At 49.8% G+C, this 16,213-nt stretch overlaps 1 protein-coding gene across 1 annotated transcript in view; it reads right to left on the reverse strand.

Moving 5' to 3' along the window:
* The window catches only part of CELF5 (CUGBP Elav-like family member 5), a 75,625-nt gene that overhangs the window by 27,143 nt on the left and 32,269 nt on the right, over nucleotides 1-16,213 (reverse strand). The window contains exon 3 of the mRNA XM_035119376.2: nucleotides 1,042-1,090. Within this exon, the coding sequence (XP_034975267.1) occupies nucleotides 1,042-1,090 (49 nt within the window). The remainder of the gene's footprint in view (nucleotides 1-1,041; nucleotides 1,091-16,213) is intronic.

Below are 16,213 nucleotides of genomic sequence, written 5' to 3' on the forward strand. Positions count from 1 at the left end.
TTATGAGGGCCAGATGCACACCCTTGGAGGGCTGCACTGGGAGGTTTCCACAACCCTGCTCTACACCTAACTTTCCAGTCTTGCACAGATCCTTATTGCTAAGATTTTAATTTAGTGGACCACAAGCTCAACCAGAGTCCACTGTGTGATGCAGCAGCAAAAAGAGCTAATGCTATTCTAGGCTGCATCCACAGAAGTCTAGTGTCCAGATCAAGGGAAGTCATAGTCCCACTCTGTTCTGCCTTGGTTAGACCACACCTGGAATACTGTGTCCAGTTCTGGGCACCACAATTTAAGAAGGATGTTGACAAGCTGGAAGGTGGGCAGAGGAGGGTTACTGAAATTATCAAGGGTCTGGAAACCAAGCCTTATGAGCAATGGTTGAGGGAGCTGGGTGTGTTTAGCCTGGAGAAGAGGAGACTGAGAGGAGATATGATAGCCACCTCCTAATATCTCAAGGGCTGCCCCATGGAAGAAGGAACAAGCTTGTTTTCTGCTGCTCTGGAGGGCAGGACTCAAACCAACGGATTCAAGAGACAAGAAAGGAGATATCGACTAAACATCAGGAAGAACGTTCTGACGGCAAGAGCTGCCAAACAATGGAGCAGACTTCCTCAGACATTGGTGGGCTCTTGTTCATTGGAGGGTATTTTTAAATAGAGGTTGGACGGTCATCTGTAGCTGTGATTCCTGTATTGCAGAGGGCTGGACTAGATAACACTTGGGTTCCTTTGCAACTTTATGATTTCATGATGCTGTGGTTCTATCTATTGATACACCTTCGTATTGTAAAAAAACAACAACTTGCATTTATATGTTTTCCTAATATGTCTCCCCACCACCACCAACATTCTTGATTACAGAGGTAGGTGGCTTTTGAGATTTTAAGGGGAGGACAACACTAGGAACTGTGAGCTAATATTTGATTTTATCCACAGCAACAAGGGGGCTCACTTTTAATGGCCTCCCTGAGTAGGGTGGTAGGACAAGGGGTTGAGTGGGTGCAGGGGACAAAAACAAACAAGGAGAGATGACAACTACCTCCACGGCTCTCGCTGTCCGCCGGCTTTACCTGGATTGGCCGCGCCATCTGGAGAGAGAGAAAGAGAGAAAGAGAGTTGCCAAATGTTAGCAAACCAAGCTCTGAGCACTCTGTCGTGCTACGGAGGGAGGGGGATGCTAAGAGAGTGATTGCAACAAGCAACATAATATAGCCAAATCCAGGCATAGGCAAACGCGGCCATCCAGATGTTTTGGGACTACAACTACCATCATCCCTGACCACTGGTCCTGTTAGCTAGGGATGTTGGGAGTTGTAGCTCCAAAACATCTGGAGGGCCAGGTTTGCCTATGCCTGGCCAAATCGTTGCAGCGTAGAATGCTCCCGTGGAGGTCCTGACCCAGCTACACCTTCAAGGGAACCTTTCGCCCTCCAGATGTTGCATGAATGACAAAAAGGTAAATGTAAAGGACCCCTGGATGGTTAAGTCCAGTCAAAGGTGACTATGAGGTTGTGGCACTCATCTCGCTTTCAGGCCGAGGGAGCCGGCGTTTGCCCACAGACAGCTTTCCGGGTCATGTGGCCCGCAGGACTAAACTGCTTCTGGCACAATGGGACACCGTGATGGAAAGCAGAGGGCATGGAAATGCCGTTTACTTTCCCGCCGCAGCGGTACCTATTTATCTACTTGCACTGGTGTGCTTTTGAACTGCTATGTTGGCAGGAGCTGGGACAGAGCAACGGGAGCTCACCCCATCACGGGGATTCGATCCTCTTTCCGCAAGGGCCAACCAGATGCTTCTTTTGGGAAACCTGCAAGCAGGATCCGAGCACAAGAGCAACACTTCCCCTCCTGCACTTCCCTGGTATTCAGAAGCATTGCTACCTCACATCTGTGCACCTGGCTCCGAAGCAAAACCAAACCACTTTGCAGCCTTTTATTCTCACGTCGGATCTGGTGGCAGTTACGGCGGGATAACCAGCCCTGCAGGCCAGTGCAAAGGGCAGGACAGGGAGCTGCGCACCGGTGGCCTTGCTTCGCTGTGCATGCGTGGCGTGCGCATGCCTGGGTCAAAATTTAATCTGCTTTCCCCTGCCGCCGCCACCTGCTTCCAAGGACTGGAATTCGGTTGGGACTAAAGGCAGGACTTGGGAGTTTGGTGGGTTGTGTCAGCACCTCGTTTCAGGGAAGAAATCTCTGGCATCTCCCCAGAAGGCAAAACAACCAAGGAGAGTCATTGTGTTTTTGGCATTGCAAGGCCTTTCTGCTGCCCCTCACTGCCTCCTCCATCCTGGACCGGACCGAGCCCATCTCCAGCAACACCATTGCAGACTGGTACCCGTCGTCCGCTGGTCCGTCCGTCCCCGTCCCCGTCCCCCCCAGTCCTCTCCATCTCGGTAGCCCTGTCACTCTGCTTGGATTTTTATTTTTTTTATTTTTAAGGAAAAAAAGAAAAGAATGTTCATTGCCATGGCAACGACCGTGCGCCACATGGAACCTGACATTTGTGGTTGCCGTAGCAACAGGCTCTTCTCCGGGTTTGGGGGGGGCGCTGCCTTCCCTCTATTTTGGAGACAGCAGTGGGAATCCAGCGTGCGCGCGTGTGTGTGTGTACGCACGCGCGCAGCTATTTAAGATTTGCCTACGTGTGGCGCTGAAGGGATGGAAAGGGAGAACGGAGAACCAGTAGGGAAAGCGGGTGGAGAGGGGAGGGGAGGGGAATCAACCAGCATTTTGCTTCCAGGGAGATCACGAGAATCGTGCTTTGGAATTTTTGCTTAGGGGTGGGGTACCGTTGGCCCTCCAGATGTTTCTGCACTCCAGCATCCCAGCGGGTCAGGGGCTTTAATTCAGCAACATCTGGAAGGCCTTAATCTTTGCTCCGCCCTGAATATGTCACATGATTGATAGGCCACGCCCTGGTCCTGCCTCTCCCGCCCCCGCCCCCCCCCCCAAACCCAGCAACGCCGCTCAGTGCAGGTTCTGAAATACTAGCTTGAGCCAGTTCTTCCTAAGGGCTTGTTGCAGTTGAAATGTCAGGGCAGCGGGGAAAGGGCAGCGTTTATTGAACGAAATGCATAGAGCACTAAATCAAAAAATGAGAATAGTGTTTCTCTAAGTGGCAAGGCATGCAAACCGTGTCAAATATTTATCAAAATCGGCTATAAACAAGTAGGTAAGACGTGGTCCAGGCAGAGCTTTTAACAGACCTTTGGAACGGAACCGGGAAGGCAGCTTCCTAATATCAATAAGCAGGGAGTTCCAAAGGAGAGGAGGGCTCTTGCACTTGGCATCTGGCTGGCCACTGTGAGAACAGGATTCTGGAGTGGGTGGGCCATTGCCCTGACCCAGCAGGGCTTCCTATATGATGATGATGATGATGATGATGTTGTTGCTTTTCAGATATATACATTTCACGAATTTTACAATCATGTTAACATTTCAAAACATGACTTCCTTTCCCCTCTTTCTGCGGTCGCTTAAATTTATTTTTAATATTTTTATTTTTATTTTTTTATTTTTTTTTAATATTTTCTGCATATCCAAATTCACTTAATTTGTTCTTTTATTCATCTACTTTGAATCTATACTCTTATAAAACTGCAGGTTGTTACAATAATCCTGCCAATGTTTACAATTTATCTGTAAATATTCAATAAACCATTTCCATTCTTTTATAAACTGTTGCCTTGATTTCTTATTCTTATCCGGTAAGTTTCACCATTTCTGCATATTCCATAACCTTTTGTATCCATTCTTCCTTTGCTGGGACTTCTGCTTCTTTACATTTTGGGGCAAGTAACATTCTTGCCGCTATAGTAAAGGTAAAGGGACCCCTGACCATTAGGTCCAATCGTGACCGACTCTGGGGTTGCGCGCTCATCTCGCATTATTGGCCGAGGAAGCCGCCAGGTCATGTGGCCAGCAAGACTAAGCCGCTTCTGGCGAACCAGAGCAGCGCACGGAAACACCGTTTACCTTCCCACTGTAGCGGTTCCTATTTATCTACTTGCACTTTGATGTGCTTTCAAACTGCTAGGTTGGCAGGAGCTGGGACCGAGCAACGGGAGCTCACCCTGTCGCAGGGATTCGAACCGCTGACCTTCTGATCAGCAAGCCCTAGGCTCTGTGGTTTAACCCACAGCGCCACCTGCGTCCCTTGCCACTATAGTAGCATACATGAATAAGTTTCTATACAGTTTTGGTAGTTCTGTCCCTATAATTCCCAAAAGGAAAGCTTCTGGTTTGTGTGTGTGTGTGTTTTGCAAAGGTTATTTTAAACATCCTTTTCATTTCATTATATTTCATTTACCAGTAAGCTTTAACCCTACTACAAGACCAGTAGTACCGTGTTTCTCATATTATAAGACATGTCTTATATTTATTTATTCCTCAAAAAAACACACTATGGCTTATTTTCAAGGGATGTCTTATTTTTTTCCTCCTCCTCCTCCTGCCGCGTCCGGCATTGCTGCTGCGCCTATCACTATGTCTTATTTTCGGGGTATGGCTTATATTCCTTGAATGCTTAAAAATCCTGCTATGGCTTATTTTATGGGTATGTCTTAAAATATGAGAAACAGGGTAACATGAGGACTAGAATCTTGCTTAGGGTATGGGCTGTAGCTCAGCAGTAAAGCACTTCCTTTGCAGGCAGACAGGACTTGGGAAGGTCTGCCTGAGACGCCAGACCGCCTCTGACAGTCAGTGTCGACAGTACTGAGCTAGATGGGTCAATGGCCTGACTCAGGCAGACTCCTATGTACCCAGTCTAGAGTTGTAACACTTAGCTGTGATTCCTGCGTTGTAGAGGGTTGGTCTAGATGACCGTTGGGGACCGCTTCCAACTCAACAATTCCCCAACAAAGGGATTCCATTCCAGCTCATTCATATATGTGGCTGTGTTTTAATTCTTACTGTTGTAGTAGCATATACGAATAAGTTTCTATACAGTTTAGGTAGTTCTGTCCCTATAATTCCCCAAAGGAAAGCTTTTGGGTTGTTGTTTTTTACAAAAGTTATTTTAAACATCCTTTTCAATTCATTATATATCATTTTCCAGTAAGCTTTAACCTTACTACAAGACCACCACATATGTTAAAAAGATCCTTCTTTCTCTTTACATTTCCAACACTTATTTGATTTAGTTTTATACATTTTTTTTGCCAATTTACTCGGTGTTAAGATACCATCGATATATCATTTTCATATAATTTTCTAAGGGCGTCCCAGACGTTCTTAATCTGTAGGTGCTGTCACTCCGAGAGATGGATTACGCACAAGGGCGGAACGGATGTTATGAGCAGAGGTGTCGTAAGATGAGAGGACCTTGTCATTAATCAGACCACAGCACCCTTCACTAACTGCATCTTCTGGAACCAAGCTGGAGGGAAGCCCCACATTGCAATGGAGACTAGAAGTTGTCAATGCCTGGACTGTTGTGGTGAAGCTAAATCATGGCTGAAATCACCTGCTCCCAATAGTTCCTTGCCCCAGTTCTGGCGTAACGGCTCCACCCTGGGGGATCAGTCTGAATGGTCCACCTTCAAAGTGTGATGGGGAACTTCTAAATGGCTGCTCTGCATTCGCCAGAAGCGGCTTAGTCATCCTGGCCACATGACCCGGAAGCTGTCTGCGGACAAACGCCAGCTCCCTTGGCCTGAAAGCGAGATGAACGCGCAACCCTAGAGTCGTCCGCAACTGGACTTAACGTAGCATACATTAAAAGCACATGGCTCCCCCCCAAAAAAAAGAATCTCAGGGACTGTTGCTGATTGATTCTGCACAGAGCTGCAACTCCAGCCCCCTTAATAAACAACATTTAGGGACAAATGTCGGGTTCTGCACTTAGGCAGGAAGAACCAGCTGCACAAATATAAGATGGGGGGACACCTGGCTTACTAGCAGTACATGTGAAAAGGATCTCGGGGTCTTGGCGGACCACAAGCTGAACATGAGTCAACAGGGTGATACAGCAACAATCAAAAGCTAATGCTATTCTAGGCTGCAGAAGTCTAGTGTCCGAATCGAAGGAAGTCATAGGAGCACTCTATTCTGCCTTGGTCAGACCACACCTGGAACCGCAGTTTAAGAAGGATATTGACAAGTTGGGACATAAGCAGAGGAGGGCGACCAACATGATCAGGGTTCTGGAAACCAATCCTTATGAGGAACAGTTCAGAAAGTTGGGTATGTTAAGCCTGGAAAAGAGGAGACTGAGAGGAGATATGAGAGCCATCTTCAGATATCTAAAGCGCTGCCACATGGAAGTTGGAGCAAGCTTGTTTTCACCCGCTCTGGAGGGTAGGACCCGAACCCATGGCTTCAAGCTTCAAGAAAGGAGATTCCAACTAAACATTAGGAAGAACTTTCTGACAGTAAGAGCTGTTTGGCAGTGGAACGGACTCCCACGAGAAGCGGTGGACTCTATATCCTTGGAGGTTTTTAAGCAGAGATTGGACGGCCATCTGTCATGGATGCCTTAGTTGAGATTCCTGCATTGCAGGGGGTTGGTCTAGATGACCCTCGGGTTCTCATCCAACTCTATGATTCTCGGATTCCTATGCAGGTCCCAAGATCCTTTGGGGGAAGCCATGCGCTGTGAATGCATGGTGCAGATGTGGCCCAAGTGATCCCGTTGGGGATCCACTTCCACTTTGGAACAGCGGGGTGAACCAGACCACCGAGTTCACACAAGTTGAGAGAAAGCTGGCCAAAGCCAGGGGAGGGAGCATATAAATGCGTCTTCCGCGTGGTGTCACACCCTCGTGCGCCCCCGAACCCAGCAACCCTCGCCCCTTTCCCCACAATGATTTATGCAGCGCTCGTGGTTTAAGCCAGCTCCAGCCGTAAATGATTTAAATGAGCATGAAAGATTCACTGCTCCGTTCACTGTCGGGAGGCCATCGCACGACACAATCCTACGAACACACAATTGCAGCCTGCCCCAACGCGGCTCGGGACTGCAGAGTCGGGAAAGAGAGCTTTTGCCTTTGGCTAGGTGGCCTCTGGAATGTTGAACTCCTTGCCTCTCGGGAAGAACATCACACCAGGGTGGGGCCCAACCAGCCCCTCCATTCGTCGGCCAAAGAAACGGTAGCTGCTAGCAGACCCCAGTCCACCCACCGCTGCCTCCAGAAAAGGAACACCTCAACAAGAAACAGCAGTTGCTATTCAAGGTTGGACAACCGTGGTGTGATCTACATGGCTCTGCTTTTGGAAAACGCTGTTTCAGCTGGTCCAGAATGCTGCAGCCAGACTGCCGACTGAAGCCAGTTACAAGTTACTCCCCTGCCTTCACTGGCTACTGGTCTGTTTCCAGGGGATTCAAGTTTCGGCTATGATCTGTAAAGCCCCATACGGGCCAGGCCACATGGAAGATCGTATCTCCCTACCCAAGCCTGCCCAGGTGCTAAGATCCTTCAGTAAGCACCTTCTCTCGGTCCCATCGACTTCACTAGTGGTGACGCACGAGAGAGAGAGACAGAGCCTTTTCTGTGGCTGCTCCCCTATTGTGGGATTCCTTCCCAAGAGAGGTCAGACTGGCTCCCTCCTTGCTATCACTCCATTGCCTTGCAAGACCTTCCTGTTCAGACAAGCATTTGGAAACTGAGGGGCAGGCATTGCTGACCACTGGGCCCTTTCTCAGGGCAGACTGTATTTTAATTGCTGGCTCTAAATGTGTTTTCATAGAACTGTAGAGTTGGAAGGGACCCACGAGGGTCTCCCTGCAACTCAGGAATCTCAACTCAAGCATCCAGGACAAAACCACTGCTTATAAACCTCCAATTTAGGAGAGTCCACCACCTCCCGAAGGAGTCCATTCCACTGTCAGACAATTCTTGCTGTCAGAAAGCTCTCCCAGGTGTTTTGTCAGAATTTCCTTTCTTGTGAGTTGAAGCCGTTTCTATATTATTTTGAACTGGCTTATTATCCCCCCCCCCCCCGTAGCCATCATTAGTTGAACCAAGAGTAGATCCATTGAAACAAGTGGTCGTGACTAACTTGGGTGGCGTTGTGGTCTAAACCACAGAACCTAGGGCTTTCCGATCAGAAGGTCGGCAGTTCGAATCCACACAATGGGGTGAGCTCCCGTTGCTCGGTCCCAGCTCCTGCCAACCTAGAAGTTCGAAAGCACGTCAAAGTGCAAGTAGATAAATAGGTACAGTTCCGGCGGGAAGGCAAACGGCGTTTCCGTGCGCTGCTCTGGGTCGCCAGAAGCAGCTTTGTCATGCTGGCCACATGACCTGGAAGCTGTACGCCGGTTCCCTCGGCCAATAGAGCGAGATGAGCGCCGCAACCCCAGAGTCGGTCACAACTGGACCTAATGGTCAGGGGTCCCTTTACCTTTTTACTCTTTGTAGAGCTCAGTTGAAGATAATCCTATGCTGGGAAACATTACAGTCCGGCTCAGTAGGGTAGAACAGGTCTAGAAAATGTGTTTCTTTGTTTTTAGAATATATATATTATTGTTGAATGCATATGCTGCCTTTCAAAGTGCATTATCCTCACCCTCACCCTTATTCTTATTAATAGAATTTATATACCACCCTATACCCAGGGGTCTCAGGGTGGTTCACAGAATAAAATCAAGATATAAAACCAACAAATACATAATAAAAAATAAAAACAACCCAATAGCCCGCTGCCCACAAAAAAACACACATTTTAAAAGGTTATAGGATGTCAGAGAGATCAACCAAAGGCCTGGTTAAAAAGGAACATTTTTGACAGGTTCCTAAAGGTGTGCAATGCAGGCGCCAGGCAAACTTCCCCGGGAAGAGCATTCCACAGATGGGGAGCCACTGCAGAGAAGGCCCCGTTCTCATATTGCCACCCTCTGGACCTCTCGAGGAGGAGGCACATGAAGGAGGGCCTCAGAAGATGATCTCAGGGTCCATACCTGTTCTGAACTGCCACACCTGTTCACGGCACTCCCCAACCTCACTTACTCCACCCACCTTTTGCAACCCCACCTTCCTCTCTCACCTGACTGCCCCCTCCTGCCTTTACACCTGACATAAGCTATCAGCAGCCACATGCACTGCAGCGTGACGACAGCATCACATTTCAATGTATATAGGAAGATATAGCAACACTTTAAACCGACATTTTTAAAATGAATGAACACGCATTTAGCTCAAAAGAGTGGCAGAGAGCAGTTTCTAGTAAGATCGGCATGAAGTTCAGAGGTCCTGGCTCCAATTCTTAACCTCGGCTAGAGGGAGAAGACAAGGCAGAGGGATGCTTCAGAGAGGGCAAATGGTGACAGTGAGGGAGCATCAGGCTGTGAAAGGGAGGGCTCAGCCATAAGCCCCCTTATGGGGCAATGACAGTCTTGGAAATAAGGGGCAATCCACACGGATGACACACACTCTGCATACGAAATAAGGCTGGTGGAGTTTCCACTGTTTGCACATCTGTGTACGGATTTCCAACTGGGGCAACTGACTGGCCACTGTGAGAACAGGACACTGGATTAGATGGTCGGATGCAGCAGCCAAGCTCTCCTTACGTTCTCACATGTGGGCTGCCCTCCTATCGGGAGATCAATGCCAAGCAACAACCATGCTGACCGAAGGGAGTCATCGTTGCCAGAGTCACAGAGAGGGATGGGTGACAATTGCCAGCTTCAGCCGCATCACTGGCCCTCGGTACACCACGGCGCTTTGCCTCGCCGCTGACAAGCGGGCCAGAAGGATCTCCTCCGCCTATCGGACACTGCAGCACTACCAAGCGGCCGCGTCCTCGCTGCCAGAGCTCATCTCTCTGCAGAGGAGCCCTTAACGGATGACAAGGGCCATTATGCCACATTAGCATCACCCAGCCGCAGGAAGTGAGAAGAAGTGGGCAGCAGGGGGGAGGCTCGGCCCATCAGAGCAATTACGGGTTCTCTGTGCAACAGCAAAGCTTTGGTGGACACACATGAGCTGCAGAGGAAGCTCCTCGGGGTGGGTGTGCCATGGCCTCTCCCCGCTTAAGAGATATCCGTCCTCCTCGTCTTTATTTACTATTTGATTTCCACCCTCAGGGGCTGCTTGAGTCGAGAGGCTGGTTGGGCCAAATTGACGCCACCACTGTCTTCTATATGTCCAGTTCCGGGCACCACAGTTCAAGAAGGGTTTTGTCAAGCTGGACAAGGCAGGAATTGCGGCTAAAGAAGCCCGGGCAGAGGGCCATCGAACGTCTGGTTAAGGAAGGAGAGTCCATCACTTTCCAAGGGAGTCCGTTCCGCTGTTGAACAGCTCTTCCTGTCAGAAAGTTCTTCCTAATGTTCGGTCAGAATCTCCTTCTTTATCATTTGAATCCATTGGTTCAAGCCCTACCTTGGTTTGAATCCATTGGTTCGAGAGCCAGTGTGGTGTAGTCGTTAAGAGTGGTAGACTCGTAATCTGGGGAGCCGGGTTCGCGTCTCCGCTCCTCCATATGCAGCTGCTGGGTGACCTTGGGCTAGTCACACTTCTCTGAAGTCTCTCAGCCTCACTCACATCACAGAGTGTTTGTTGTGGGGGAGGAAGGGAAAGGAGAATGTTAGCCGCTTTGAGACTCCTTCAGGTAGTGATAAAGTGGGATATCAAATCCAAACTCTTCTTCTTCTACCTTTCAGAGCAGCCAAAAACAAGCTTGCTCCCTCTTCCACGGGACGGCCCTTGAAGATGGCACTCATATCTCCTCTTCTCCAGGCTAAACAAACGCAACACCTTCAACCGTTCCTCATCAGGCTTGGTTTCCTGACTCCAGTGCTTTTTTTTTCTTTAAAAAAGCGTTTAGGGGTACTCTCATTTTGACTCAAGAAGATCACCATTTTATAGTTCAAATCGGGGAAAATAAATACAGTAAATGGACAAAAGTACAAAGATTCACAAAATGTTTAGCGGTGTGAGTACCCCCAGAAAAAAAAGCACTGTCTGAAGCTCCATCATCTTGGTCGCCCAGCCCACTATTTCTAACCACAGCGGTTTTGGGTGAAATCTCGCCAAAATCTCACGAGATCTCACAAGTGCATGAGGATTGCACTTGTGAGAATTGGGGGGGTAGGGGTGGATTTCACCAGAAACTGCTGGTGGTGCTTCACAGAGGTAAGAGAGGCACAGAGACGGCAGCAGGGCAGCAGTGAGGGGGCAGCAGCCGGGGGGACGACGACGACGACGACACATTTCCAATTTGGCTCAAGTGGCAAAATGGGAAGCGCCAGTCCTGTGTCCGCCTTCCTCTGCCCACGTTTTTCAGGAATTGCGAGATTCCTGCATTGAGTGGTGGAAGGGAAGGGGTGGACTCACTAGAAGAGGACACCCCCCCCCCCCAGTTCCCTCTGAAGCTCAGCTGCCACCGGGGGGGGGGCGGATTTGGTGCAGATAGCGGTGGGGCCCATTTCAGAGCACAGTCTCTAGAAGACTATCAAGTTGACTCTCAACTCAGCAGTTGAAGTAAACAGCACAGGTTGTTCCTGCGGGAGGAATAAAGCACGGGGAGGGCAGATTCCTCACTTGCAAACGTCTCAGGGCTCTTAGGAGAAGGCAGGCCTGCAAATCATGCACTAATAAATAACTAAATGAGGTATTCAAAGGTTGAGCCAATGGAGCTGGGTGCCGTCTCTGGTTCAGGGACAAAGTGATTGCCCCTGTTTATCTTCAAGCCGGATGCATTGCATTATTTCCCATTGCTTTGTCAGGAATGCCGCTCTCAATCCTTGGCATTGTGGGCTTCCCCTGAGCATGTGCAGAGTCTTTTGCCATGAATCAGTCTCTCCCCTCCACCTCATATATATATATATATATATATATATATATATATATATATATATATATGATCTTAGAATCAAAGACTCATAGAATTGGAAGAGACCACAAGGGCCACCCAGTCCACCACACTCCTTGGTAGCAAATTCCACTGCTGAACAGTTCTTACTGTCAGAACCAGCTGCACAAATATAAGACTGGGGGGGGGCACCTGGCTTACTAGCAGTGCATGTGAAAAGGATCTCGGGGTCTTGGCAGACCACAAGCTGAACATGAGTCAACAGGGTGATACAGCAACAACCAAAAGCTAATGCTATTCTAGGCTGCAGAAGTCTAGCGTACGAATCGAAGTAAGTCATAGAATCATAGAGTTGGAAGAGACCACAAGGGCCACCCAGTCCAACCCCCTGCCAAGCAGGAAACACCATCAAAGCATTCTTGACATATGCCTGTCAAGCCTCTGCTTAAAGACCTCCAAAGAAGGAGACTCCACCACACTCCTTGGCAGCAAATTCCACTGCCAAAGTTGCCCCTGGACATATGCAGAATAGCTTTCTTTTTGTGAAGGGATCCTTTTTGTCACCTATCTTGTTGCAGGAGGCTGGACTAGATGACCCATGGGGTTCCCTTCCAACTCCACAATTCTTTGACTCTATGAATCTGACGTGCTCTGCCTCACCCTAAAACTTTCCTTCCTAGTGGCCCCTCAAATGCTGTTCTATCCAAGAGACGAGGGGGACGAGGGTAGGATGGTGAAAAGCCGCATAAGAGATGGAAGAGAGCCCCACATTTTTGGCGCGCACAGCAATGTGCTGGGTTGTTTTCTGCTGCTCCAGAGAAGCGGACACGGAACAATGGATTCAAACTACAAGAAAGAAGATTCCACCTAAATATTAGGAAGAACTTCCTGACAGTAAGAGCTGTTTGGCAGTGGAATTTGCTGCCAAGGAGTGTGGTGGAGTCTCCTTCTTTGGAGGTCTTTAAGCAGAGGCTTGACAGGCATATGTCAAGAAAGCTTTGATGGTGTTCCTGCTTGGCAGGGAGGTTGGACTGGATGGCCCTTGTGGTCTCTTCCAACTCTATGATTCTATGATTCACTGCCTGTGTGCAGTGTTAAAGCACAAACCGGCACTACGGCAGCACATGAACTCAAGCATATGCTTGGCAAGCACTAAATGCTGCCAACTTCCCACGAGAAAGCACTGTGACAGCAAAAGGATGTGCATCGCACATACAAAGCTCGGGCCTCTGTCTTTGTGCACAAACCCGCTAGGACGGGAAATGCGTGTGGGCCGCAACCGCAAAACACAGCCGTTGCCTGGCGTTCCGGCTTAGTGCACAACGCCGACCCTATGGCAGCTACAACGAAAAATGCAGCCTTCCCCATGTTTGGGCTGGACGTGCAAAACCACACCGCGGGGGTGCCCTACAACGGCAGAACGCAACCCGCCCCCAACACAGCCTTAGTGAAGATGGCAGCGCTATGCCAGCATGCAGAAGAAAACAAGTCGGTGCCCTGCCCCGCGGTGCTGACTTTGGGCAAGGCAAGGACCGAGAGCAGCTCAAACGGGATGTCGAATCATCCTCTGTGGTCCAAACAGACCATTGCAAGCCCACGTGCCGAGCGAGTTTCTCTCCTCCTGCCCCTCCAGCCCCATAGCACCCTGTAGGTTTGTGGGGCTCCGAAAGAGATGCTCCACCAGCTCCGGCTGGAGAGGAATCCAGCAGCATCGGGAGACGTTGCCATGGGAACCGTGGAGTTAATTAAGGCCTACACGGAGCCGGTGAAGCCTGGGTGCAGAAAGGCCCTCTCATTACAGCGCAAAGCAGCAGCCGCCCGTTCCTTGGGACAACAAAAGAACATTCAATTAGTGGAGACCCGCTTCGTCTGTAATTAAGAGCCACGGGGGCGGTTCTCCTCCGTCAGCTCTCTCTCGGCAGACAGGGTCGCCGTATTTCCAACAGTCAAAACCAAGACACCCCAAAAGTTGAGCTTTCATTTTTAGGAAAACCTAGGGTTGCCATACACCCAGAATTTCCCAGATATATCCGGAATGCTGCAGCCGCGAGCAGTGTCAGGGCGGAAATCGACGCAGTGTTTTGCAATCGGCGAAATGTCTGGGCGTGCGGCGGCCCATGGCGGCTGCGTCGTTTTTGTCAATTTCCCTCAGAAATAGCTCAAAAGCTTCCAATTTATTTGCAAGAAAAATCTCAACCCAAAAGGTTGTATTGTGGTTTTTTTTAAAAAAACATAATAATAATAATAATAATAATAATAATAATAATAATAATAATTTATTATTTATACCCCGCCCATCTGGCTAGGTTTCCCCAGCCACTCTGGGCTGCTTACAACAGAAAAAATGAAATAAAACAATTAAACATTAAAAGCCTCCCTGAACAGGGCTGCCTTCAGATGTCTTCTAAAAGTCTGGTAGTTGTTTTCCTTTTTGACATCTGTTGGGAGGGCGTTCCACAGGGCAGGCGCCACCACCGAGAAGGCCCTCTGCCTGGTTCCCTGCAACTTGGCTTCTCGCAACGAGGGAACCGTCAGAAGGCCCTCGGTGCTGGACCTCAGTGTCCGGGCAGAACGATGGGGGTGGAGACGCTCCTTCAGGATGCCAAATGAACACAGGTTTTCGATTGACTTGGCTAAGATCCTGGCAATGTCCGGGGAAATATGGACGCAAGGCAGCCCTAGGCAGGGACCCTGGCCTCGCACTTCCGGGTGGTGCCTGTTTCATCCATGAGCACAACGGGTGGACCCTTCCCACGTGGTGGTGGTGGGGGTCTGCGGACCCCTCCGCCCCACACATCTCCTAATGGGTGGTGCGAGGGACTGCATGCGCCAGTACATGGCGGGGGGGGGAGGGAGAGAGAAGAAAACCGGTTCTGTTCACGCTGAACAGCAAACCCACCCAGTTCACAATGACTAAAATCATATGTGACGTGTATACCAAGGGACGGAGCAGGGCTTCCAAGTACCCATTGCTGGAAAACGCAGGAGGGTAGAAAACTGTTGTGCTCAAATCCTGCTCCCACATGCACCTGGTTGGTCACTGTGAGAAAACAGGATGCAGGACCTAGATGCATGGGCGTACCCAGCATGGGGCAAGGGGGGGCAGCTGCCCCCCCTAGAAGGCCAAACCACAGGCCCGACTAGGGAAGCCTCCGGAAAGCGGCCTGAAGCCGCTGAACAGCTGAGAGGTGTGCCTGGGTCGGCCTCCGCTGCGCCTCTCAGTGGGCGTAGTGGCGCCCCTGGTGGCCTGGCGCCCTGCGCCACCGGACCTGGGCCTAGAGACGGCCCTGCTTCAGAGCAGGGGAATTTCGTATGAGAGAGTTTAGGGGGTTCATTTCGTGGCTGCAGCCGCCGCCACCAAGTCGTTGGGCCCGCTGGCCCTGTAGCCCCGCCCACATTCCCACTTTGTGGCTCCTCCCCTCCCATGCCTTGGCCCCGCCCCTGAACAACCATGGCTCCCCCCCTCGTTTTGATCCTGGGTACGCCCCTGCCTAGATGGGCCATTGGCCCGATACAGCAGGAAAGACCGCCAACCATTGAAATTTTTGCAGTCCATTCTTTGGCCAGGCAATGGGTACGAAATGGCACGTTCTAGGATAAAGCATGCATACAAATGCCTCTTAGGGTTGCCAGGTCAGGACACTGAGATTTCAGGGCACCAAATCTGAGACCTGAAGGCAGCCCCTCGTGACATCATGGGGCGTCCCCCAGTGATGTCACAGGGGAAGGCCCTGGAGATGGGGGTTAATTGGGAAATGGGATGGTGGCAGGCATCCGAGGGTGCCAGTGCGGTGATTTGCAACCAGCTCTTGCTGGGCCTGAAACATGCAAGCAGCATGCAATCTGTCTGTCTAATCTATCTATCGATTGATCGATCTACACATAAATAAAATGTGCAGAAAATAATATCCAAAAGTAATATCCAAAATGGCGGGACCCGAGGCAGCTTACAGATAAAATAAGAACAGCTAAAGACATAGACCAAAACACAATTGTTAAAAACCAATTACAGTGGTACCTCGGTTTCCACTGTACGTAATCCATTCCAGAAGACCGTTCGACTTCCGAAACGTTCAACAACCGAGGCGCAAAGGGCGGTAGGCAATTTCAATTGAGAAAACTGAAAAAATGCAGCGGAAGCCGTTTGACTTCCGAAAAGCGTTAGAAAATGGAAGCATTTACTTCTGGGTTTTCAGCATTCGAAAACCGAAACGTTCGGCTTCCGAGACGCTCGAAAACAGAGGTACCGCTGTAAACACTAATAGAATTAAACACACACACACACACACACACACACACACACATGAATGAGCTGGAAGGGAATCCCTCTGTTGGGGAATTGTTGAGTTGGAAGCGGCCCCCAACGGTCATCTAGACCAACCCTCTACCACGCAGGAATCACAGCTAAGTGTTACAACTCTAGACTGGGTACATAGGAGTCTGCCTGAGTCAGG

This window comes from Zootoca vivipara, chromosome 6 (genome assembly GCF_963506605.1).
Source record: "Zootoca vivipara chromosome 6, rZooViv1.1, whole genome shotgun sequence".
NCBI lineage: Eukaryota > Metazoa > Chordata > Lepidosauria > Squamata > Lacertidae > Zootoca > Zootoca vivipara.